Source organism: Furipterus horrens, unplaced genomic scaffold (genome assembly GCF_987537825.1).
Source record: "Furipterus horrens unplaced genomic scaffold, mFurHor1.1.pri manual_scaffold_10, whole genome shotgun sequence".
Taxonomy (NCBI): Eukaryota; Metazoa; Chordata; class Mammalia; order Chiroptera; family Furipteridae; genus Furipterus; species Furipterus horrens.
This window is the reverse complement of record NW_028327180.1, coordinates 52,090,799-52,114,275: the sequence shown is the minus strand read 5'-3', so window position 1 is coordinate 52,114,275 and position 23,477 is coordinate 52,090,799. Positions and strand designations below refer to the sequence as shown.

Sequence of the window (23,477 nt, the reverse complement as noted above, 5' to 3'; positions counted from 1 at the left end):
GTCCCAATTGGAACTGGCTTGTTCAAGACAAACCCATTCTCTCTCTTTGAAAAGTACATGGACCATGCGCCCACCCAGAGTGAACCATGTGGCCATCCAGAGTGAAGCATTTGCCCATCAGTGAAGGCCTGGCACCCCATCAGTACTCAAAGGCTAAGACTGAATATTTCAACAGCCAGGCTGTTTGGATTCACTGATAGTCACCTGGCCTCCCCGGGCCTCCCCTGACATAGCAGCCTTGTCCCTGTCATTGGCTTATAAACACCCCGCCTACAAGTAAGGACAAGATGTCAGAGGCGATCTGGAGAAATACCTCCTTCTCAAAAGCACTGTATTTTCCTGGCACATAGGTAAACTCGCTACAGCATCATCAGGCCCGATGGAAGAACAAACTTCAATATAAGAGTTCACACAGAAGTGCCCTAGAAGCACAGGAAGCCACCCGAGCGCCAGGATACCTACCATATGCAAAGGACAGAAACAGGAATGTTCCAAGATTCTCCACACAATTGCTATGGTCCCTGAACCCTACGTCACCCCAGCAGCTTTGCCATTATCTATCTTGCATGGTAGGGCTCCCTACGGACTTTTGTTTGCTTTCAGAGTTCTGCCACCCTCTTAGCTTCTTTACCCCAACTTTGCTTTGCTATTGAGGAAGCAGTTACATGACCTGTCAGGCAAGTCTGGGCTTCTTTTCCCTGCTTGCTTATAAATGGCCATTTGACAAAAAGGATCTCATTACAGGTCTGAACTGAATCATTAGACTGCAGAATAAGACAAGCCATAAGACACGCAGCAGGCCCTGGGGCTCCAGAAGGAAGTTTCCAGCCACAGGGCACCCTGCCTCCTACCTTTGCACCTTACACAGTTACTCCACCTCTCTGAGCCTGTTTCTCATAAGTAAGTTCATAATCGCACTTATCTCCTGAAGCTTCTATTAGGATTAAAGGGAACAATGAATGAAAAGCCGCTGGCCTGGGGGCTGGCACACAGCTGCTATTGCTTTTATTTATGCTTTTTTTTCTTTTTTGGATAAACAGTGGCTTCCTAGGATGTGTCATGTTTACTCTGATTCCTTCATAAAACTCTCATTCCCTGAGGATTGGCCCTGGTTGGGAGCAAGCCCACCAGCAATCATCGCACCTGAGACTGAACAATGGCAGTCATTGTCAAAACCTCCTAAACAGCCTTTTTGGACAGAATGGAAACTGAGGCCTGGAAAAGCAAGGGGACTTGCCCACAGCAGCCCCATAAGGGACTCTGTCTGCCCCCACCCACAATCACCTTGCTTCCCTCACCATTTCTAAATGAATGCACTGGCCGCTTGCAGGAATACTGCTTACGTGACAAAGGAAACTGAGAGAGCTAGAGAGCTCGGGGAAACGATCGCCAGTGTCGCGTTTACACAGGCACCAGCAGTCCAGGGGACAGTGCTGCGGACGCCCGCTCACCTGTCTGACTGCTCAGAGCCAAGGGCTGTTCTGCAGATGCTGAACTGGTGCTAGGCTAGGCTAGGGCAGGGACCTAACTGCCCAGGTTCCCTGGCATCGCCGACTGGCACCCATTCCCACAAGGTCCCCGCTGTGGAAAAGGCCCGCCCCGCTGTTCAAGGACTCACTGGCCTCTCAACTGTCGGAAACAGCCCGCCGGGGCCAAGCTGAGCTATAGGACTGGGCACGGGGAGCCCTCCATGGGCTCTGCCCCTCCCCTGTGCTCCAGTCACACCCCATGCGACTCGGATGTTTCCACTAAGTGTGGTTCACCTTCCCGACAGGGACAGTCCCCGGAAACGTGCACCTACATGTATGTGAGCACGACAGAACGGAGAGTCATGCTCCAAGGATCAGGTGCCCCAACCTCTTGTCAGCTCTGCCTCCAAATCCCTGCGGAACTCCAAGCAACCCTTTCACTTGGCTGGGCATCAACACGAGTTTCCACCAGCAGGTAACCCAAGAGGGCAGGAGACTTCTTCTGTTTTGTTCACCCATCTAGGACAACTGTAAATATTTGTCGGATGAATAAATGGAGTTAATAGACTGACTCTGAGGAAGTCCTTTTGGCTTCTAGCATTCTACATCTATGAAACCCATAAAGAATCCTTCAAAAAACAAGTGTTGGGGGGGCGCATTTTATTTGGGGGGAGATAGACTACATAATCATTCATCAGCTTTAAAACACCTGCACTAAAAAAAAAAAAATTCCATGAGAAATTGGAACCCTTGTGCACTGCTAGTGGGAATGTAAAATGGTGCAGCCACTGTGGAAAACAGTATGGAGGGTCCTTAGAAAAATAAATAAATATAGAATTACCATATGATCCAGCAATCCCTCTTCTGGCTGTATATCCAAAAGAATTGCAAGTGGGGACTCAAAGAGACAGTTGTACACCCATGTTCATAGCAGGATTATTCACAAGAGTCAAAAGGTGAAAGCAACCCAGGTATCCACCCATGGGTGAATGGGTAAAATGGGGTAAATCAGTGCAGTGAAATATTATTTAGCCCCCAAAAGGAAGGAAATTCTGGCACCTAATACAAGATGGATAAGCCTTGAGAACATTATGCAAAAAGGCAGACATTATCCAAAAAGCCAGGCATTATATGATTCCACTTATTCACAGAGAGTTAGGATGGTGGGTGCCAGGGACAGGGGCAGTGGGCAAGGGGGATTTGTTGTCAGTGGGCACAGAGTTCCAGTTTGAGAAGATAAAAACCTTCTGGAGCTTGGCTGCCCAACAATGTAAACCTACTTAACACTACTGAACTGTATACTTAAAAAGGTTAAGAGAGTAAACCTTAAGCAACTCTAAATCTAATCAACAGCTTATTCCACATGCACTTCATAGTCTGAAATCCTGTTATGATCAAATAACTTCCTCGGTTTCCTTTATCTCCTCGGTGTCTGTTTGTCAGTTTTGGGGAAGGCGGCCGGGGTCCCAAACGCACAGTGCGATCCCCTGAACACAGCAATATTTCTGGCTCCAGATCCTTCCTTGGAAGGAAACACCTGGAAGGTCAGCCCAGGGACTCTTGGTCGGAAGGCCAAACTTTAACGGGAAGCAGAAATGCTTAAGATGCAGAGTTTGAATCCCTGCCCCTCCCCACATACTGGCCCTGCGCCCCTGTGACACTCAGTGCCCTGTGTCCGCCCCCCACCCCCCAACCCAGAGGTATTTTCCCAGCATCAGGACTCCAGCTGCGCAGGCCGGGAGGTAGCCGCCAAAAACCAGCCAAGTGGGAGAGGCTGGGAAATGAGGCAGGTGCCACCAGAGCCAGGGAGAAGAGGGGCCCCGAGTGCTGGGGGGGGACAGTGCTCCTAGAACCCACCTGGACAGGCCCAGGGAGCTAGGCCCCTCTGAAGGCCTATGCACAGTTGGTTCTCAAGCCAAGTGTGGTCCTGCCAGCTTCTGCAAGCCTGGCTTCCATGCACTTCAGAGGCCACACCTTCTGAAGCATGCCCCTGCTATTAGTCTATTATCAAAGCAGCCCTGTCACTGGCCTTCTATGGCTCATTCCTTTACTTAGAATTATATCAGGTGACGTGTCTGCAGGCCTGTCTCCTGTTTAAGTCTGAAAAACACAAAGAAAAGGACAGCCTCATCCACCGGTGGTCTCAGAGCCCCGGCACTCTGCTTGGACTAAAACAGGCATCGCACCAAATGTCCAGGGCTCAGACACGCACTAAATCTCACCCACGGGCATTTACAAAGCAGGCCTTCAAAGCCCCTTCTCCAAACGGCTATTGGCCTGGTGCAGATCTGTGTTTCAAAGTTTGATGCGCCTCCCCATTGTCTGGGGTCTACCGCCTAGGGTGCAGCTGAGGACATAGGCCCCATCAGAGCCAGCTCTGGAGCTCAGGGAGCACTAGACATCTAAGTGGGTGTCCAGGTAAATGTCCCAGACATTCCTGAAGCCAGATTTCCCACAAACACAACTACTCAGTTACCTCTACAACGCTGGGAGATTCCCATGTAGGCAAGGCCAGGTCACAGCTGGAGGGGACATTCTCCTGCTTTGTGCACACACCTTTCCTACCAGACAGTAACAGGAAAGATGATAAAACACCAGAAACGCCAGGCTTGATGTTCCCAGGGTCTGGGGCATAAGACTCCAGAAGGAAGCATTCTGAAGAGGCACCTTTTGGCATTTGGGATCCACTTGCCTGTATAAATATTTGCAGGTACAAAGTCTTTCATGAGCTTTTTGGGGGAGTCATTGTTAAGTTTTACTGAATGCTAAAGGGAAGGGCAGGAGCTCTCCATCTTGGGTGAGATTTCATGCTGACTCAAACCCTCGACCTGGAAGCAAGAGCTCAGGTGTATGATGACGGGTTTCCAGAAGTGTGAGAAGGAAAGGGTACCCGGAATGCGAGTAAGGGGCCAGACTGCAGTAGCCTCAAGCTGGTAAAACAGGGTCATTCCACCAAAAATTTCTCTCTGCTCCATGCGTGTCAGTGCATCTTTAGGGATGCTGGGGGTGAGCAGAGCGGGCATGGGTCCTTGCCTTCAAGGTGTCTCTAGCCTAGTGGGGTGGAAAGAGTAAACCAAAAATCATACAAACAAATATTAACAATCTCTAGACATCCTGAAGCAAAGCAGGTGAAGGTGCTGCGACTGCAAAGGCAGGGGACTTAGCTGGTTTAGATTTGGGGAGGGGTCTGGAAGTGACTTTGAATGGAGACCTGCAGGCTGGGGGTAGACGGGCAGGTAACGCATAGGAGAAAGGGGGTCAGCGGGGCACAGGCAGTGGCGCGTCGGATGCGGACAGAGGCCCTGAGAGGCTGGTGTCACTGGCAGCCTGGAAAGGGCACAAGGACACGGAGACCACGCTGAGCCCTGAAGACCATGGCACAGGAGGGTCATTTTTGTTGTCCAAGCTGTGTGTCAGTCTGTCTGGTCCTGACCTTGTGCCTTGGATTCGTGAACAGAAGAGAAGGAAGGCGGGAAGAAGTGAGGTGGATGAAACAGGAGGTTTCTCACTGTGAAACCTAAGGGAGCTTAGACCGTGGGGAGCAATGGTGCTTCTGTCACCACAAGGGGAGACGCCGTTGGAAGCAGCCCCCACCGCCCCACGTCACTCCTACCACCACTACCTCAAGTGCTTGGGCATCTGGGCTAACTAACCCCATCTGTGCTGCCGGCAACACTGGTGACCTTGGCCATGCTGGCTGGCCCTTCGATGACTCAGCTTCCTGGAAGTGACCTTGTAAAAGGTCCCCGACAGGAAGGAGTCAGAGAGCCATCAACAGGGCCTTCTAGAAGCATCTGCTCCACAGCTCCCCTGGATTCCAGGCTGGGGCTATGGCCAGTCAGCATTTCTGGAATTGCCTGATTGAATGGTTTTGCAGCCTTTGAGTGTTGTGGCTGGAGGTTTCAAAAAATTAAATAAACGGTAATTCTAGTCAGGCACTTTGAGGTGCAGGGTCCCCAGATAGTATGTCGGCAGCTGAGTTCTCTCCCTGTTCCTCAGCCCCAGGTAGAATTCCAGGAAGGGGTCTTCCTAGCTTCCCCCCTCCCCCAAAAGATAACTGGCTGTAAGTCTGAAGCTGTTGTAATTATTTCCAGAAGGGCTCCAGTGTGTCCCCTATACCAAAGTCAAAAGAGGGCATCCCAGCTCTGGCCGGGTGGCTTAGCTGGTTAAAGCACCATCCTGCAGGTTGTGGGTTCAATCCCTGGTCAGGGCACATACGGGAGGCAATCGATTGGTGTTTCTCACATTGATGTTTCTCTTCTCTCTCCCCTCCTCTCTCTCTAAAAAAAAAAATCAATAAAGATATCCTCAGGTGAGGATTTTTTTAAAAAAGCAGGTGTCCCAAAGGTAAACCGCTCCATGGGGAAATGAGTGAAAATCTTAGAACTGAAAACTTCTTAGGAGACCACTGAGTTTTAATTCAGTCTGGCCATCCCTCCAGTGAAGAAGCTGAGCCTCAGATAAGCCAAGTGCTCCTCCCAGGGTCACTTAGCAGGCAGGCCTCTGGTCGTCTGAACCGAATTATAATTCACCCTTAAATGCAAATACAAGTGTGACCTATGAGTATACACAGAAAGAATCTGCTTTGGCCTTGCTTTTCCAAGTTTCCTTCTCTGCCCTATCCTTACCCAGGAACACTGGTGTGGCCATTTCTCGGCTGACAAAGCTTCTCCCTGTCCCTTAAACTCTGGCTGCTCAAACATCAGATATCTGTTTTCAGTTTAAAGCAGCTTCTGGTAAAGGCCCAGCTTTGTGGTAACCTTCTGTTTTTAGGATCTAAAAGAGAATTTCAGAAACTGTCTTCTGATTGGATTATCAGAAAATACAAAAGACCCTGGGAAGAGACACTCAAGGGAAGTTTATGAAAACAAATTCTTTCCCAAGGTCAGGGGCAGCATCCCTGGCCAGTCTGTGGCTGGAACGAAGGACACTAATTCCAAGGACGAACGGACCCTGGGTCACCAGGGATTGTATGAAGCCACACCCCATCACAACGAACTGCGCTTTCAACCTTCTTCTCTAGCGTCTTCCAAAACTTGAAAACAATTTTTTTTGGAAGCAAATAAGGAGCTAAGAGTCATTTCAGCTTCTCGGTATATTCATGGTTGTTATTGCATTGTTTTTACAATGAAAAGTCATTTCTGAAGCTGGTGTTCTCAAAGCCCTAATGGCTAACTAGAAATCTTCAGTCATTTTCGAAGCGAGTTCATTTAACATGTCGCTCTTTCTGGTCTGCATGATAAATAACGTTCATGAATTCAATGATTGAGAAGCCCAGATACAAAGGGTAAAATTTAAACCCCGTTACACTACAAGAGGGCTCCCTAGTCTCACAGACACTTTAGGTTTTTAGCCCTTTCACTGACAACCCCTCTGCATTTTCTGGGGGTCACGTAAACCAGATCAAATCTTTGTTTGTATTCTAACTGTTTTGTCCGGGTGACAGCTCAGCATTGTCTAATGGCACTGAACAAGGCCCAAACACGTCCTCCTTAAAACACCCAGCAAACAGATTTAGTAACGAAGACCTCCTGTGCCCGCGGAATCCACCGTCACAGAAGCAGCAGACTGGCCTTGGGGGCAGCTGTTCTCGCCCATGTCCCCAGATTGGCCTTTTGGAGAAACAGGACTCAGTTTCCTGAAGTTGCAATATCCAGGAGCATCTATCTGAACCCAGGACTGAGCCAGGAGGAGAATCTACAAGAGCCCAGTTTCAGGCCCTTCATCAAAATCCATGCAGACCGATGCACGAGCGCAGGGAGCAAAGCCTCTGCATTTCATAGGAGGGTCCACCAGAGAGAAAAAGGCTAAAAGGAAAGAGGGCAGGAAAAAATGTTCAGCCACACAGTCGCCTTTAAAAAGTGACAGGGAATGACCCATACATCTGAGTGTCCAGAACAGCTGCTCCAGCTCCGACTCTGTCCTTCGGAAATCAGGCAGTCACCCACACTGTCCGTCACGTTTCTCTCTTGTCACTCTGTAAACTCACACGGGAGGGTAAAGTCATGCAAGCGACAGCTGAACCTGCACAAATCACGTGGCTGCATTTCCAGCTGGCATGTGCCACTAATGTCACCCACTGATTAAGGACGAATTATGAGCAGAAAGGCCTTTGACATGACAGCTCTCCTCCCTTCCTCTTCGTTTCCACCCTCCTCTGGTCTTTGGCTCAGCAGTGAGTGTTTACTCATGATGCTGACAAAGAAAATTATGAGGAGGAGGCTGCATTTCTCTGGAAGCCACCAGATAGTGGCCAAACAGGGGGTTAAAATTTCAGAACGGGGAAGAAGAAATGTCAGAAAAGGAGGGCAAGTACCCCCTGGAGGTCCCAGCGTGGTGACCCCGAACCACAAAATCTTTCTCAGCTGATTCTGCGGTCAGAAGATTCAGAGAAGAACCCCAAATATCAGACTGTCAAGGGGGTGCAGGTATCCTGATGATGACCAGGCACCTCGGGGACAGGCCATGACATTCTAGGGGACAGAAAGAATCACACAGCCTTGCATGAATGCCCACGTCTCCTTCAGTCTAGATATGGATGGTGAGATGCTGTTTCCTCGAGGAGCCCTTCCTGGACCCCTTCCTGAGGAGCAGGGTCCCTGAGGACAGGTTCATTCCACCCTACAGGAATGTTCCATCCACAAGTCTGTCCTCCCTGCAAGATGGGGACCTCGGTGCGGAGAGACCTCAGAAGTGTTGACCACCTGGCTCCCTAGTGCCTGGTACATGCGGTCACACCCCCACTTAACCCCACTACTTGATTAATTGAGTCGTTCAGTGAAGACCAGGGGGTGAAATTGCCTTTTTGCAAATACCTTTCTTCTCTGCCTCGGCAGAGACATTTCCGTGAATCAGGCCAACACAAGCCCACATGTAGCAAACAAGCTGTGGAGACAGTGAGTAAGTAGAGATGGGCTTGGTTCTTCCGTTAGAACAAACCCCGGGCTCGGCCCCCATTGGCACACATGTGCACACACGGGGCATCTTCTGTCCCTGGGAAAGGCTTCCCCACCTCTCCAGTCTCACTTGCTGGATCTGATCATCTGCCAGCCACCTGGCTCCTTTAATCCAGGCCTTTGCCAGCACAGGGTCACTTGTGGGACACCCTCTTCCAGGGGAGTGGAACTCTGGGCGTCACTGGCAGTGCCTGGCTGGCCAGCTTCCCATGGCGGCCACGCCCCCTGCACCTTCCTTGCCCGCTGCCAGGCCTGGGCCAGGCCAGGCGCCAGCAGAGCCCTCAATGCGGGCAGCGTGAGGAAAGGAGGACCGGGGCCCCAAGACAAAGCCATCTGTGTCCTGCCTTCTTCTTATAATTCTCGATGTCAGCATCATGAGCAAACAAGGAAAACAGAGACAGGAAGAACAGAACCAAGGTGGGAACGTCCCCAGCCTCACCTGCCCGGCACTCAAAGGAGCAGACTCACTGAAAAAGTAAAAGTGAATATACAGTAATAACCCTACAGAGATGACTGGGCCCTCACTGCCCTGGGCACACTGCTGTCTTCCCTGACAGTGGCCTGGTCCCTCACTAGCCTTCCTCGCAGTGGCTGAATCCAGCTCCTCCCACTGCTGGTTCTATAGCATCAACGGTAAATGGACTTCTGAGCACGCTCACAGTATAAACGGCTCTTGCTGATCGCCCAACAGACGGGAGATACTGTGTAAGGAGAGAGGGCAAGTGCCCAAGGCCACGCAGCTGCAGTGACTCCTGCAGTCCCTGGAATGGGAGCCTCTATTTTCCATTCCAATGAGCTAACCTCACCCCTTTAACAGGATCCAGTTTGATAATAAATACCGTGACCTGGCACCTACACAAAGCTTTATAATTTTTAAACTGTGTTCACTGCAAACCTGACTGCATTTTCTTCCTAGGTGCGGTAAGCAGACCTGAAAGGTGGGCAAGACAGGCATTGTTACTCTTTTCTAGTCAAGAAAAGAAAACTGCAGCCTAGCAGACCAAGGAACTCTGATTTAGTACTCTTCCAACAGATCATTTTTATGCTCTAATCTGGAAAGAAATCCTCAGGCCAGTTCATACACCGATCATTATATTGAGTCCAACTTTGACCCCTAATAAAATGAGAAGGTGCAATAGTAGAGAAGCCAGACAAAGCCAAAAATACTCTATGGCGATAACCATTTGTCCTTATCCTCGTGGACCTCCGTGCTGGACTATTTGATCAGAAAACTCCTACCTATACTTTAGAGCCCTAAGTTCCATGCCCTACTCTGATTTCTTGCTGGCACTCCCTCTACTTGCCCTTGGCTGGTTTGGCTCAGTGGATTGAGCGTCGGCCTGCGAGCTAAGTGTCGCTGGTTCGATCTTCCAGTCAGGGCACATCAGAGAAGGAAAACTCTGACTCCAAAAAACCTCCGCTGCCTTGCGGCATACCTCTTCAGGGGAAAGGCTAAGGGAGTAAACCCCAACAGAAAATCCGGAGCCGGAGTCCCTAAGGCGGTTTGACGTTGTAGTCAACACCGGCAACTCCTGCGGCGCACCTGAAGCCAAGCTGTATTGACTCCGTCTTTCCCTTGGACCCTTCAGCTGCGAAGAGAGGGGGGGGTCTGCTGCATGGGCAACAGCAGACCCTCCATATCACCCTGCCCAGGCTCTGTAGCTTCAGCTTCACTGGAGAGGACACTCCAGCGTCATCGCAAGATGTCGATTCAACACGGGAGGAGACAGATACCGGGTCACTCCCGAGTCGGACTGCACAGCCATTCTCGGCGGTGCAGATAGACTCTTAAGAAGCTACACCATCGTCTCTCGAGACGGACGGCTGCCGACGACGACGACTCCCTCTACTCTCGACCCTCCCTTCCAAGAATTCAGTTGGGGCCCTATGAGCTCCTCTCTCAGAACCCAGCTCCAGGTCTCTGCCATCATTAACATCTGACTTCGCACCCTAGCACCTCACTCACTTGCTCTTACCCAGTCCTCTTCCTCGATTCTCTCCCTTCAGCTCTGGTGTAGCAGAAAGAGGCCTGAGTTAGCTAGCGCATGTTATTTTGCTGAACTTCAGTTTTACCATCCATGAAATGAGATGGCCTTTTCCCACCTTCAAAGGAGAACAAAGAAAATCAAGTGACAGAATATGGGTTGAAACAATAGAAAATTTGCAATATACAATCACAACAGCAACATACAAGCATAACCAGGGATCCAAGTAATAACACTTTTAGAAATGATGATAGAAGCTAATATTAATTGAGTGCTTACCATGTACCTGACACTATTCTTAATACATTAGGTGTGTTATCATTAGTTCCCATAGCAATAGGTGGGTACTGTTATTATCCCCATTTCACAGATGAAAAAAAAAAAAGGTAACTTGACAGGCACCACGCCAGGCAGTCTGGCCCCAGCACTGGTGCTGCTAACCTGGACCATTCTTTCCTTCATCATTATGCCTATTGCCTCTGATACAATCTGTTACCAGCTGCACATGTGAAAGTTGACAAAAGCCACCCATAAACGTGATTGCACTTGAGCTTCTCAACAGCCCCATCGAGTAGGTCAAGTAGGTCAACAGATGGTATTACTCTAGGAGACTAGACATGGAGACACCAGCCCAGAGAAATAGCTCACCCAAGTTTCAAAGCTGGCGAATGGTGGGACCTGGACTCAAATTCATGAGCCCTCCTCTCCCTCCTCCCCATCTGGAGCCCCTGCTAGAGGTTCCCACACCAGCACCAGCATGAGACTCACATGTCCCCAACACCCGCCCCCGCCCACAGGAGCACCCAGTGCAGCCCTCACGGTCATGCCAGGGAGCAGAAGCTGTGGCTACAGGGAGAGGTCAGGTCAGCAGCTCCTGGCAGCCAGACCTCAGGGTACCACAGCCACAGCTTTTGGAGTTTCCCACTGGATGTGTCCAATGGGTGCGGAGGCTGGTGGCCCTAGAGGAGTCCTCTCAGTGACACGAAGTCACAGTCCCCGATGTGACCCACGACGGCCAAGACGTTTCCCAAGCCTATTGTGCAACAATTGCTTCAACCGAGCTGCTGCTGGGATGTCTCTCTATTTCTACATGTTGTGTTTTCTCTTCAGAGAGAAAACACGAATGTGAAACCATAACACCTTGTACTAGCCAGACCACGGCCCTTCCTGCCTGTCTGGAAGTACTGGTACGATGGGGAAATGTTTGCAAAGTCATCTTCTGGCAGCCAGAATTGGCTCCCAGAATGACTAACAACCTCAGGAGCGAGGAGGGGGTGGGCGGCTGTACAACTGAGGGCCACTGTCTGCTTCAGGGAAAGGAGCCAGCTAGAGAGCCCCGGCAGGACGCTCCCAGCAGGCTACAGGCTTCACGGCAGCCCGCGCACCCAGTGTCCAGGCAGCCCGGACCTCGCGCCCATTTGAAAGCAAATATCAAGTTAAAGGGACCTAGTTCTGTCTCCTAAACTCAGGGTCTAATTATAGGAGCACGCTCTGGGAACAGGGCCTTGCTTTGGTTGCCGGGTGTCTAGCACACAGCCCGGCAGGAGGGGACTCAGTACACGGGCATGAATGAAGTGGGTGGCCAGGCGAATTCATGGTCTCATCAGGATGTAACTGTGGCTTGTGTGTTCTACCGCAAAAAAGGGACAAACTCAAGTACAGAAAAAGTCTTTTTGTGGCCAAGACACATGATGGAATCAACAAAAACAGCACAAAACATAAAAATGAGCATTTGTTGAGTAGAAATTTGAAAGCATTTTCTTCACATCTCTTGAAAACAACGGCTCCTTCACTCACTCGCTCCACCACCACCAACAGAACACCTTCCTGTGACTTGCTCTAGTGACCCACGGTACGCGCGCGTGTGTAGCGGGTGTCTGGTCTCTGTGCACACCCTGAGTGGTCATTCAGGATTTATTCTGAAGACAACAAGGGCAGCCAGGGGAGCAGGAGGGGGGAGCCGGCACCTGCTGTGAACTGCAGACCTGGGGCTGCTCCTTGTCCCCTACCCCTTCCAGGGCGTGCCACACCCTGAAGAAGGGGCTGGATTTTCCTTGAATAGGACCCCATTTTGATAATAAACACCATGGCCCGGCAGTTGCATAGAGCCTGATCCTTTTTAAAGACAGACAGGTTTGTTCTCTGCAAGCCTGGTTGCATTTTCTTCCTAGATGCAGTGAGTAGGCAGAGAGGTGTTGTTACTCTACCCCAGCGATCTTCATCCTTCCCTGTTTCATGGCACACGTAAACTAATTACTAACATTCTGTGGCACACCAAAAACTATTTCATATTTTTTGCTGATCTGACAAAAAAAATAGGTATAATTGATTCATTCACACTAGACAACTATTGTTGTGTTGGCTAGTCTTTTTTTTTTTCTTAATTTGACGATCTAAGGAAAAAGAAGTCAGTGCCCCTGACTAAATAGTCAGGTACTGCATGTTTTAAAAATTCTTGCAGTGCAACGGCTGAAAATCACTGTCCTAGCCTATTTAGGAAGAGAAAACCGCAGCCACCAGGGAGCTGGAGGGCTTCGAGGCCGGAGTGGGCAGGACCCGCTATGAATGATTCATGGTAACTCAGTGAGAAACGCTTCACTGAGCAACTTACTGTGCACCCACTACCACTTCTGGAGAAGGGAATACATGCGCGAGAACAAGACAGCAAAAAATTCCTGCCCACTGACAGCTTAGGTCAATGAGGGGAGAGACACCATACACAATAGAAATAATATTACAGATATAAATAAAATATATAAATAATATAAATGACATAAATATAAGTGAAATTGAAATAGACAATATAATAATATAAGTAAGTGGCATCGTACTTGAGAAGGTAATACATGCTGTGGAGAAAAACAAAGCAGGGCCAGGCCACAGGGCCATGTGGGTGAGGGGCAGGCTACCCTGTTGGAACTCGGTGCATCAGGGAAGTTGTCAACGAAAAGGAGATGACAGGGTCCCCTGAACCAAGGTCATGGCAGTGGGAACAGAGAAGAAACAACAAATTCAAAAGGTGTTACACAGGCAGGAATGGTCAGGTCTGGAAATCCCGAGGTGGGGAGAGGGAATTGGGCGGGCGGAGAGAAACTGAAGGCGACCACTAGGTTTCTGAGATGGGCGCAGGCCAAGCTCAGGCTGAGGGGAGGTCAAGGTATCCACACTCGACACGCTGAGGCCAAGGGGCCAATGAGGCAGCCAAGTGGGCTTGTTGGTGAGGCAACTGGATACCCAGCTCCTGAGGGCCTGGACCAGACAGCCGCCCGAGAGTATCAGGACCCAGGTGAAAACAGACCCGTGTCCTGGGGAAGAAAAGAGGGTGGAGGGCACCATCGGAGGAAGGCCAGAGGCTACAAAGGGACCGAGCAGTAGCTGGACTCAAAGGAGCCACAGAGAGCCACAGAGAGCCACAGGGCCATTGGGTCACAAGGCTCCCCTCCCAGAGAGGTGTCTGGGTCCTGGCAGCAAAGGGGCCAGGAGAACAATGGCTAAGTTCATCTTGGAGAGGTAAAGTGGTGGGCACAGAAGCCAGAGGCCTGGGGAGACAAGGGGAGGGAGTAGAGACCCAGAGTCAATGACCCTTTCACAACATCTATTATTTTAATGACAAAAAAATAAAAAGAGCAACAAGAGTTTGTCTGTTTCCAGGAAGAAAGAGGGTGGCCTTTGGGGTGTGTGGGGTCAAGGTAAGATGTCTGTGGTTTTGTTTGTTCATTTTAGATGGGACAGGCTTGGACTTGGTTAAATGATTTTAAGAAGGAACCAATGGTGGGGGGTGCTAAAGATATTGGAACTGGGTTCCTCAAGAGAGAGAAAAATTACCAAAATAACCACGACCATGGCCATTTATTGAGAAGTGAGCACCCGGACCCTGCAGCAAGAGCTCTGCATGTGTGGCCTCATTTAACTCTTCCAACAACCCTGGATGACAGGTGTTGGTATTCATGTCCCTGCTATGCACACAAGAAAATTGAGCTTAGAGGGATCAAGACTTGTGCCCCAGGTGTGGGGACAGGATTCAACTCCAGGTATAAAGGAGGTTCCCACTCACTGCCCTTCCTTGTCTGACGAGTCCCGCAGGAGGAAGAAAGGATCCTCTTGCTCTGTGCAGGAGGAGGGGTGGGGTCAGAGGGAAAGTTGGAAGGGCAGTGACAGGAAGATGACTTTGACTGGGGTCCCAGTTCCTTTATGAACTAGGAAGCAAGGTGCCACGCAGCAAAGGCTGAAAGAAGTGGAGGGGCGGGGGCTTCAGGAGCCACTGCTAGGGAGGCCAGAGGCCTGACCAGATCACCTGGAGGGACAAGCTGAGGGCCCCAGAGTCCTGGGCACACAGACAGTCACTAGCAGCCTGTGCGGAACTGGGGCCAGGCAGGCCAGTGTTAAAAGAAGCAGAGACAGAGAAACTGAGGGCCTGGTGGCCGCAGTGACAGACCAGGGCCCAGGCCAGAGGAGGCCAGCAGTCAGGGTGGGGGCCCAGCACACAGCGGCTGTGAGAACGCTAAGGCCAGGCTGCGAGGTGTCCAAATTCAAGGCTTCCCAGGTGGGGAGGCTCTGGGTTAGGACCAGCCCCAGGAGCTCAAGGCGATCACCCTGAGGGGTGTGTAGAGCAGAGGGAGCTGAGTGTCAGTCAGGGGGTGGCCCGGAGGGGGTGTCCTCGGGGTGATGGCGGGATGTGTGGAGAAGTGGTCTGTGAGCCACCACCAAGTCCGCAGAGAATGGAGGAAAGGGACTGCGCCCCACTGAGGACGCTGACTCCTGGACAGCACTCACCATACAGCAGGCGCTGCTCCAAGGGCTTGAAGGACGGACCCTCACCGCCACTCTGGAGCAGCACGCACGACTGTATCTCCTCTCCCTTCTCGTGGATGGGAACTGGGCACAAGCAGGTAAAGAAACCAAAGTGGGACCTGGGACCCAGTGCGAGCAGTGTGGCTCAGGGGCCATGCTCTAACCTGACCACGCTGCTCCTGCCTCTCAGCAGGACTCAGGCCGGTGTCTCAGGTGAGCAGACGGCAGGGAAATGAGAGGGGAGGGCAGGAGCCCCAAACGGAAGGACAGGTTCAGAGGAGGGCAGTGGAGCAACAGAGAGATGGAAGCATCCCACTCCTACCCTGTCTCTGACCCAAACGTCCCTGGGTTGGAGCTGACGGGAACCCCCCTTCCTTGGCTTTCTGTGGGACAGGGGCCAGAAGGCCCAATTGGCGTAGTGGTTAGGGAGCTCATTACCAAGAACTTCCATGGGTACCGTGGGAAACAAGGGAAGAAGGAAGCAATGGAAGGCTGGGTCGGGAAAGACAAAGCAGGAAGAAAACTAGTATCTGCACTTTACAGATAAGGAAATTAAAACTCAGAAAAGTTATGTGTCCTGCCCAACCAGGAAGTCAAAGACTGGGTTCTGAATCTCCCCAAGCTAGTTCTCTGAGGGGGAGAAATCCCAGCCCAGAAGGCCCTAGAGGGAAGGATTACAGTTAAACAAAGACAAAGTGATAGACACATCCCTGCGTGAACATTCGGGGTGGGGGAGGGGAGGGGAAGGGGGAGGGGACGGCAGGCTTTGGGTGAGGCAGAGCACCCATGCTGCCTGGGGTGCTATAGCAAATGTGCCTGTGGTCCACACCCATGGGGCCAGATAACATGCGGAAGATGAGAAAGAAATATGAAGAAAATTCTTCCAGAAGGAAAGCTTGGGTGCTAGGCGAGATAGGAAAAGACCCAGACAGTTCTAGGGTTTAGGGTTCAAAAGAGACTTTCAAAGGCTTCATTCAACACAAGCAAGCCAGTTCACCCGGCGGGTCAGGGAAAGGCAACCTCCTGAAGTTAGAAGGCAGTCAAGACCCATGCCTGTCCTAACCAGGGCGTGGGACACAGCCATCGTGAATGAGGTGGCCACAGATAGTCCGCGCAAGGGACGGGGAGTACACTGCCCAGGGCACCGCTCTCCCTTCCACGCAGCAACCCCCAACGCCCACCCATACACCCCTGCATGGTCACCATCACCTAAATCCCCCCACTAAGCCCCAAGTGCCTCTCTCCGCAGATGAGCTGAAGTCACCTGAGGACACTTGCACTGCCCACTAAAACGCTCAGGGCTTCCCTCCAAGCCCTCTGCCCCAGCCTACCTCTCCCCCATTTCCAGACAGAGGGGACCAGCCGCAGTCAGGAAAGTGGCCTCGTGGGGCCAAGTGCTGACACTGGCACCGGGTGAGATCTCCCCTCCTTCAGCAGCAGGCGTGCAGGACTTAGATGCCACCCTGGGTGCCCACACACAGCCTGGGACTTCACGACACAAAGACTAGGACTGCTTTTCTGACTCCATCACCCCTCCTACATCCACCTTTTAGAAAAGCACCTCTTGGTGAAGAAGAACAGAAAAGGAGAGGAAGGATCTGAAGGAGATAAGACAGGGGAGGAGACAGAAAAAAAAAATCACTATAATTCTATTGCAAGAACTAGAGCAATTTGGGATCCCACACCCTTTTGAAGGTCAATGGCATCCACCACACTGTACTCTGTTTGAAAAGCAATGAAGTAGGTGGGACAGGACCCTGGCAGCTGCCTTCCCTGTGCTGAGCACCTTCCTCCCAAGTGACGTGCTCTGCTTGGACCATGAGGAGCAGGCTCAGAAGTCAAGGAATGCTGGGCTGTCCCCGCACCTGCCTAGCTTAGTGCTGCTCAAAGCCCAGTGGGGCCGGCTTCAACTCCCCAGCTCCCAGGCCAACCCCAGGCTTCCCAGTGGCTCAGCACCCACCAGCTCCTGGAGACAATGCTGCCAGCCATCCACCTGCGCACTCACTGGGAAGGAGGGCTCTTCCTAGCAGAGTTCAGGGCAGCCGTTTCCCTGACAAGCAAAGCAAGAGAGGGGCTGTGAAAGGGTCAGCGGACATTCCCTCGCTTCAAATCTTTTCTGTTTCCTTTCGCCCCTGCTTTTGCGCTGAGGGACAGCATGGCCCAGAGCGCGTGCCTAATCTGCTTGGAATTTCCTCCTCCACCCACCTGGCATTCTCCCCACAGTCTTGAGCTCTACCGACCAGGGGTTCTCACATCCACCCCAAGTGCTGGTCTCCTTGCCCCTTTGGAGCACCAGGAAGAAGGTCATGGAAAACCTGCTGCGAACCCCATGTGGAAAGGAACAAGTACTTGCCCTAGAGAGTCCCCACACTCTCTCCCATGTCCCACTGTGGGGACGCAGAACCAACGGGGAAAACCTGCAGCCACGAGTCCTGGAGCCTCACCCTTCCCATATTAGGGAACATTCACATCCCCTCATCGTGAAGCCAGGTGAGAGATGGAGACACAGAAAGGAGCAGAAAAGTTGCCGAAGGTCTTCCAAACACCCATTTGAATAATCACCAGCGGATGACAGCAGGAGCTCGAGAGATACTAGTGATCATCAGGTTCGGTGCATTTCATACTGTTTTGGCCATGACCCCAGGCAAGAGAGCACTTTACCAGCCACTGGGGACTCTCTCTCTCTTTCTCTCTCTCTCTCACACACACAACCCAAACAGAACTTCGCCCAACTCGCCTTGCTGCATGCCACACATGTATCCTGTGCTCTCAGCAGCCTCTTTTTCTAATGGGTCGCAACCCAAAGTTTGAAAAACACAGGTTCTTTAAGTGACATTGAGGGTAGGATGGGACTTTATGGGAAAGTGCAATTACTATTATAATTTTAAGCATTAGCAAGGATAGCTTTCTACACTTATGACCATAAATCCAAGCAGCTTGCTTGCGCTCTGTGGTCCACACCATCTAGGATAGAAAAACTGGAAAAAGCAGGCCCACCCAACACTCTCATTTACTGCACAACATCAAAGTGAAAAATGTGTGCCTTAGAACAATTAAAGAAAACTTTCTCTTCCAAGATACAATTTACGTTGATGTGACTTCAGCTGACATAACTACTTAAAATTCCAAATAACATAAAAGGACCATGGGTGTTCTGTGTTCATAGAAAGGAGGGCAGGTTAAAAATGGGGAGAAATACTGAATTGGTCCACAGCCCCCATTTTATTTACGAGTGGCAAAACTAAGGGACAGAACAGTGCCTAAGGCATGAAGCAAGTTAGGGGCAGGGCTTGAAACCCAACCCAGGGCTCCTGACTCACCTACTCACAGTCTCCATCATCCACAACATTTAAAAACACAGTCAAGGTCTCTCCCAGTGGACCTCTGCCATGACTGAAGCATGGATGAGTCCCTGGGGCATGATGCTGGGCGCAGACAAGCGCAATGGTCTTGGCAGACCTGGGCACTCTACTGCAGTCCCCCCCAGGGCCTTTGAAGGGGCTCACACAACTCTCTCTGTGCCTTTTGTCTCAGCTGAAAAAATAGAAGAAGAATAAGCCTTTCTACCCCTTCCCAAAAATGTAGCAAAAAAAAGAAGTACTCTACAACCAAACCTATATGCTTGAAAACAGAAGAACCCCTGTGGGTCATTATTCAGAGTCAGGGTTAGAATCCCAGAACCCAGAAGACCTTACTGAGCAGCTGGCCCAAGCCTTCATTTTACAGTCAAGCCCCATAAGGTGACAGCAGATCAGCTGCTTCCATCACACACTATGTTAGTCCGTCCACTGGAGAAAACTTTCACGGAAAGTAATACTAAGTAAACAGTGACACCTGGATCCAAATATACCAGCATCTAATGGCAGTTGGAGGGGCAGAGAAGAAACTAAACACTGATCACACAACTTAAACACATGAGACACATGTCTCTTTAGTGTCCAAGGGAGCTTAAGAGGAATGACTAAATTTTACTAATCCTCAGGAGAAGCTAAAATGATGCTCTGAACCAAACCCGAAGCACAGAGGCCAAGGGCCTTGGAAGTGGTACAGTTCCCTGATGGAACATTGATCTCCCCGACCCAGTGGGTCCGGTGCCTGCTCAGGTAACAGCTCCCTGCTCCTAACTTTCCCCGCACTCTGTCCAGGGCACTTGAGACAACAGCTTCAAATATGGGGAATTTTATTACACGGAGGGATTCTTTCCTATACAAATGCCATCTGGTATCTGTCCAGGGTGTTTCCTGGAGGAGCCCTGAAAAACTTAGAGACAAGATCTCCCCTGTCCCCTCCTAACCCTGGCAGGTAAGGACCATTCCTTAAATTCCCCATGGGGACACAGAAGGGACACAAGGGGTGAGGCTCAGAGCCAACAGCACCGACTTGGGGCCTCACCTTACTGTAACTGCCCAGGCCTTCTCTCACTGGACGGGCGCCTCTCCAGCCACTGGCTGCCAGCTCTGAGAGCTGCCCAAGGCAGAAGAACCCTCTGAGTTAGACATTCTGGCCTTCACACAGCTCACGCGGGGCCAGCCTCAGTCATAAGATACAGCTCCCGGTTGGGGGTGGGGAAGCTCTGTGGGCCCTGGCTTTCACCATAACTGCCACCGAGTGAGGCCCCCAATCTTCCAAAGCACAGTGGGGCTGGAGTCAGAGGATACAGGGGGAGTATGGGCCTGGGAAGGCTTATCAGTTCACCTTCCTGTGCCTCAGTTTCTTCACCTGTTAATTGCCAGGGTTGCTGTATGAATTAGATGAGTTATGACTACAAAAATATAACGTATCAACAGTAGTAGTACTTCCCCACACTAGTCTAAACCCTGGGCATTCCATGTGCTGAACAAGCTGACAGTTGTCTGTCAGACAGACTATCTACCTGGCTAAAGCTGCCTCCTTGCAGAGATGCATTTAAAATAAATAAATAAAAACTACCTGGGAGGTGTTGGCAAACTGAGTGACTATTACGCAACCCACAGTTAAAGCTGTATGGCAGCACACACTCCCTGCCTGCCCATCTTTGCTACAAAAAGAGAAGACAAATGTCACTGCAGGTCTCACTGCCTCTCTGCTGCTCGGCTGCTCAAACTCCAGGGGAAGAGGTGCAGAAACCCTAAGAAAAGGGGATCACACAGGGCACTGCCAAACCGGCACCCCCAAGAGAGCTGCCAAGATCCAAGAGAACCCCTGCCACTCCACGGCCCCCAAAACACCCATGGAGCGGAAGCTACCCGCCAGGGCCGGAGGGCACGCGGCCCGTCGGGGCCACGTTTCTAGCGCGATCGTAGTTAGCGCTCCCCGGCGGCCAGTTCCCTCGGAAACAGCGCACGTGCGGGCAGCCCCCACCACCCACACCGGCGGCGGACTCCTCTCGCTGCGCCTCGGATACCGGGCGGGCCGGCAGGAGCCGCGATGAGCCAGGACGCCGAAAGCCCTAGGATCGCGTGGGCAGGCGTGGTAAGACTGTGCAAAGCGGCACCTATCTCCTCCCTCGGGAACCACGCACGCACGCGCGCTCTCCTCTCTGCTCGCTCAGTCCCTCGAGTCTCCTCGCGCCTCACCTTCACTGAGTCTACCGGGTACATGACCGTGTGCTCCAGGATCCCGGCCATCGCCCCGGCTGTCATGTGGGTGGATAAGGAGGCGCTGGACGGCAGGTTCTCATAGTCCTCCGACCCGGCGTCCTTGCTGCCGCAGCCGCCGCCGCCATCTCGGCTGTCCCCATCCATCCTGCGCCCCACAGTCTGGCTCCCCACGCCGCCGCAGCGCAGCTCCATTCGCCAGCTCCGCGGGCCTCGGGAGGCTGCAGGAGGTGGGCAGGGAGGGGGAGGGGGCGAAAAACTTCACTTCTTAAAGTGGGAACCACCTCCCGGGTGCTGAGGCGCCTGACGCCATGGCGGGCTGGGGTGGAGCGGGGTGGGGGGGCGGCGGGGGGGTGGACCCGAGACACCAATCACTGGAAAAGAGAGCTGGCCGCGACCGAGCCATTGGTGTGGGCTCCCTGAGGACCCGCCTCCATGTGTGACGTCACTGTCCAGTGCAAATTTCCAAGCAACCGAACGGGGGCGAGAAGAGACGTTGGGGTGTCCCGGGAAGTTGTAACACCTCGAGGATGGTGGTGCCTCTCCTGGTGCAGGCAGTAGGGGCTGTCCCTGGAGAGAGTCAGCGGGGCCACAGGGGAAGTCTGCATAGGGCTGGAGAAAGAGCAGGAGCAGCGGCTCAGGGGAAATCGGCCCCCAGAACCCAGGGTTTTGCAAAGAATATTGCTCAGAAAGCTTGGGCATTCCTAAAGCCTGGGGATGGGGAAGGAGTTACTGCAATTGTCACCATAGAGCAGTTATGGTGGTGGGATTGGGGTGGAGGGAGAGGTAAGATCTCACGTGGGAGTGGAGTTCTAGAATTGAGGACACGCTGTGCCATAGCCATGGTGCACCCCTTTTTGTGCACACGAGGGCGTATACCCGAGGGGACAGCGTTAAAACTCAAGATCTTGTGATAAGCTTCTTGGTAGGGGAGAATACCAATTTCTTTGAATTTTCTTTCTCTCACTGCAAATGCACAGTTGAGGCTATATTTGCCGCTCTCACCCCTTATCCTCACAAAGAGGCTAAATCCACCCTGCCCCGACTGACCAAGACAGTAAGTAGTAACCAAGATGGATCCCTTCTGAGCAGGCACCTCCAGCCCCTTTTCCTTGGAGGTGACATGCCTGGAAGTTCTTTCGAGACTTGGCCCCATAGTAGGGCAGCAAAGTGGCCAGTGGTCAAGAGAAACATCTTGCAGCCTTGAATCTATCTGCCTGTCTTCTAAGACTCTGGTCTCCTAGTTCTTAAGCTCATCCCAAGCTGGCTTCTTTATTTTAACTTAAATAGGACTGTCTTGCTCCATCTGGAGGAAGGGGAAGTAATCAGAAAATAGGGGACTGACCTGCTTATGGAGGTTGCCATGAAAGCATGGCATTTGCAAGTCTAAACATGCATACATGTTCTGGGGCTGAAGATTTGGCTCTCGCTGATCAACTTCTACCATACCAGACACCTTATCCAGCGACAGCTTCTGATCAGGAAAGCTGGGCCCCAAGATATGAAAGGGAGGAGACCCTGAAGGTGCTGTGCCTGCACTTGGCCCTCACCCTGGTCCCAAGGTTCAGGTTAAACAACCCTGGAAGCTCTCAGGAATTTGAGATTCAGTGATGTGAGCATTGTCAATAGAGGCTTCAAGGCCAAGGGCCGCCATTGCCCCATTTTTGGTAGCTGCCAATAGTGGCTCACAACATGAGTGTGAGGATGTGATAGAAACAAGCTCTGTGTTTGGTGTTTGCTAGAGAAGAATTTCCCTGCTTTTGCCAAAGGTTTTATTTTATTTTATTTTTTAATAATAGCAGTAAGGTTTGTTAAGCTGTGCCTTAATACAAGCACTGGGGCTTGCCCACAGTGCTGTTGATGTATAAAGCCCAAAGGTTCTGCCAGTTCTTTGAGAGCAATGACACCAGGAAATTGACAGCTAAGTGGATATTGTACACAAACTCTTCATCTGTCATCTTCACGTGGCCAACAGCCACTGCTAGACACAGCACCATCTTCATCAGGAACTTGATTGTGGATTTCACTCCATCGACTTTGGCCACCGTGTTTCTACTGTGGATCAGCAAGGAAGGGAATCTGCCCGCCTCACTCAGGCCTGGGCCCAGGATTTGTGAGATCTGCTTAATCATAAACTCTGAAGCCAAAAAGGCATCATACTCCCTGGCCAGCTTCTGGACCATTTTTTTATTCTTGCTGAGCTTCTTTAGAACCTCAGTGTCCACGTGGTGTATATCCATGGCCTTGGCCTTGTCACAGGGCTGCTGGTTCCCCAGAACACAGACCAGGAACTTGAAGCAGGGAGTGGACTTAAGCCTGATGGTTCCTGGGAAGCGTTTGTCCTTCTGAGGGTCACAGTTCTTCAAGCTCATCTGCAGCTCCACCATCTCCCAAAACTGGCGGCTACGTGCTCTGGGTCCCATGCAGGACTTCCCACATTGCCTTGTGCAGGGTATACAAGGTGTCGCGGGAGAGTTTTTTTCTCATGGTTCCTCACACCTCAAAAGCCAGAAAAGAGCCCAAAGGTGATTTTTAAGAAACATTGAGAAAAGCTGTTGCTATTCATTTAAAAATGGATACCTTTTAACCAGAACATATTTAACCTCTTATCCCACTTCCAAAAATGTGACAAAAATGTCTGAAAGTGCATGAAACTCTTCTTCAAAGCAGTATGTATAGTAATAAACAATTGGAAGTGAC

The 23,477-nt window shown here is 51.3% G+C and overlaps 1 protein-coding gene and 1 pseudogene across 1 annotated transcript in view; both read right to left on the bottom strand.

Moving 5' to 3' along the window:
• SLC25A37 (solute carrier family 25 member 37) overlaps positions 1–21,103 on the bottom strand; it is a 36,074-nt gene extending 14,971 nt beyond the window's left edge. The window contains exon 1 of the mRNA XM_090290153.1: positions 20,757–21,103. Within this exon, the coding sequence (XP_090146279.1) occupies positions 20,757–20,972 (216 nt within the window). The 5' untranslated portion in view covers positions 20,973–21,103. The remainder of the gene's footprint in view (positions 1–20,756) is intronic.
• Positions 21,104–22,600: 1,497 nt separating this feature from the next.
• On the bottom strand, positions 22,601–23,264 carry LOC150000223 (large ribosomal subunit protein uL1 pseudogene; annotated as a pseudogene).
• Positions 23,265–23,477: the final 213 nt, after the last annotated feature.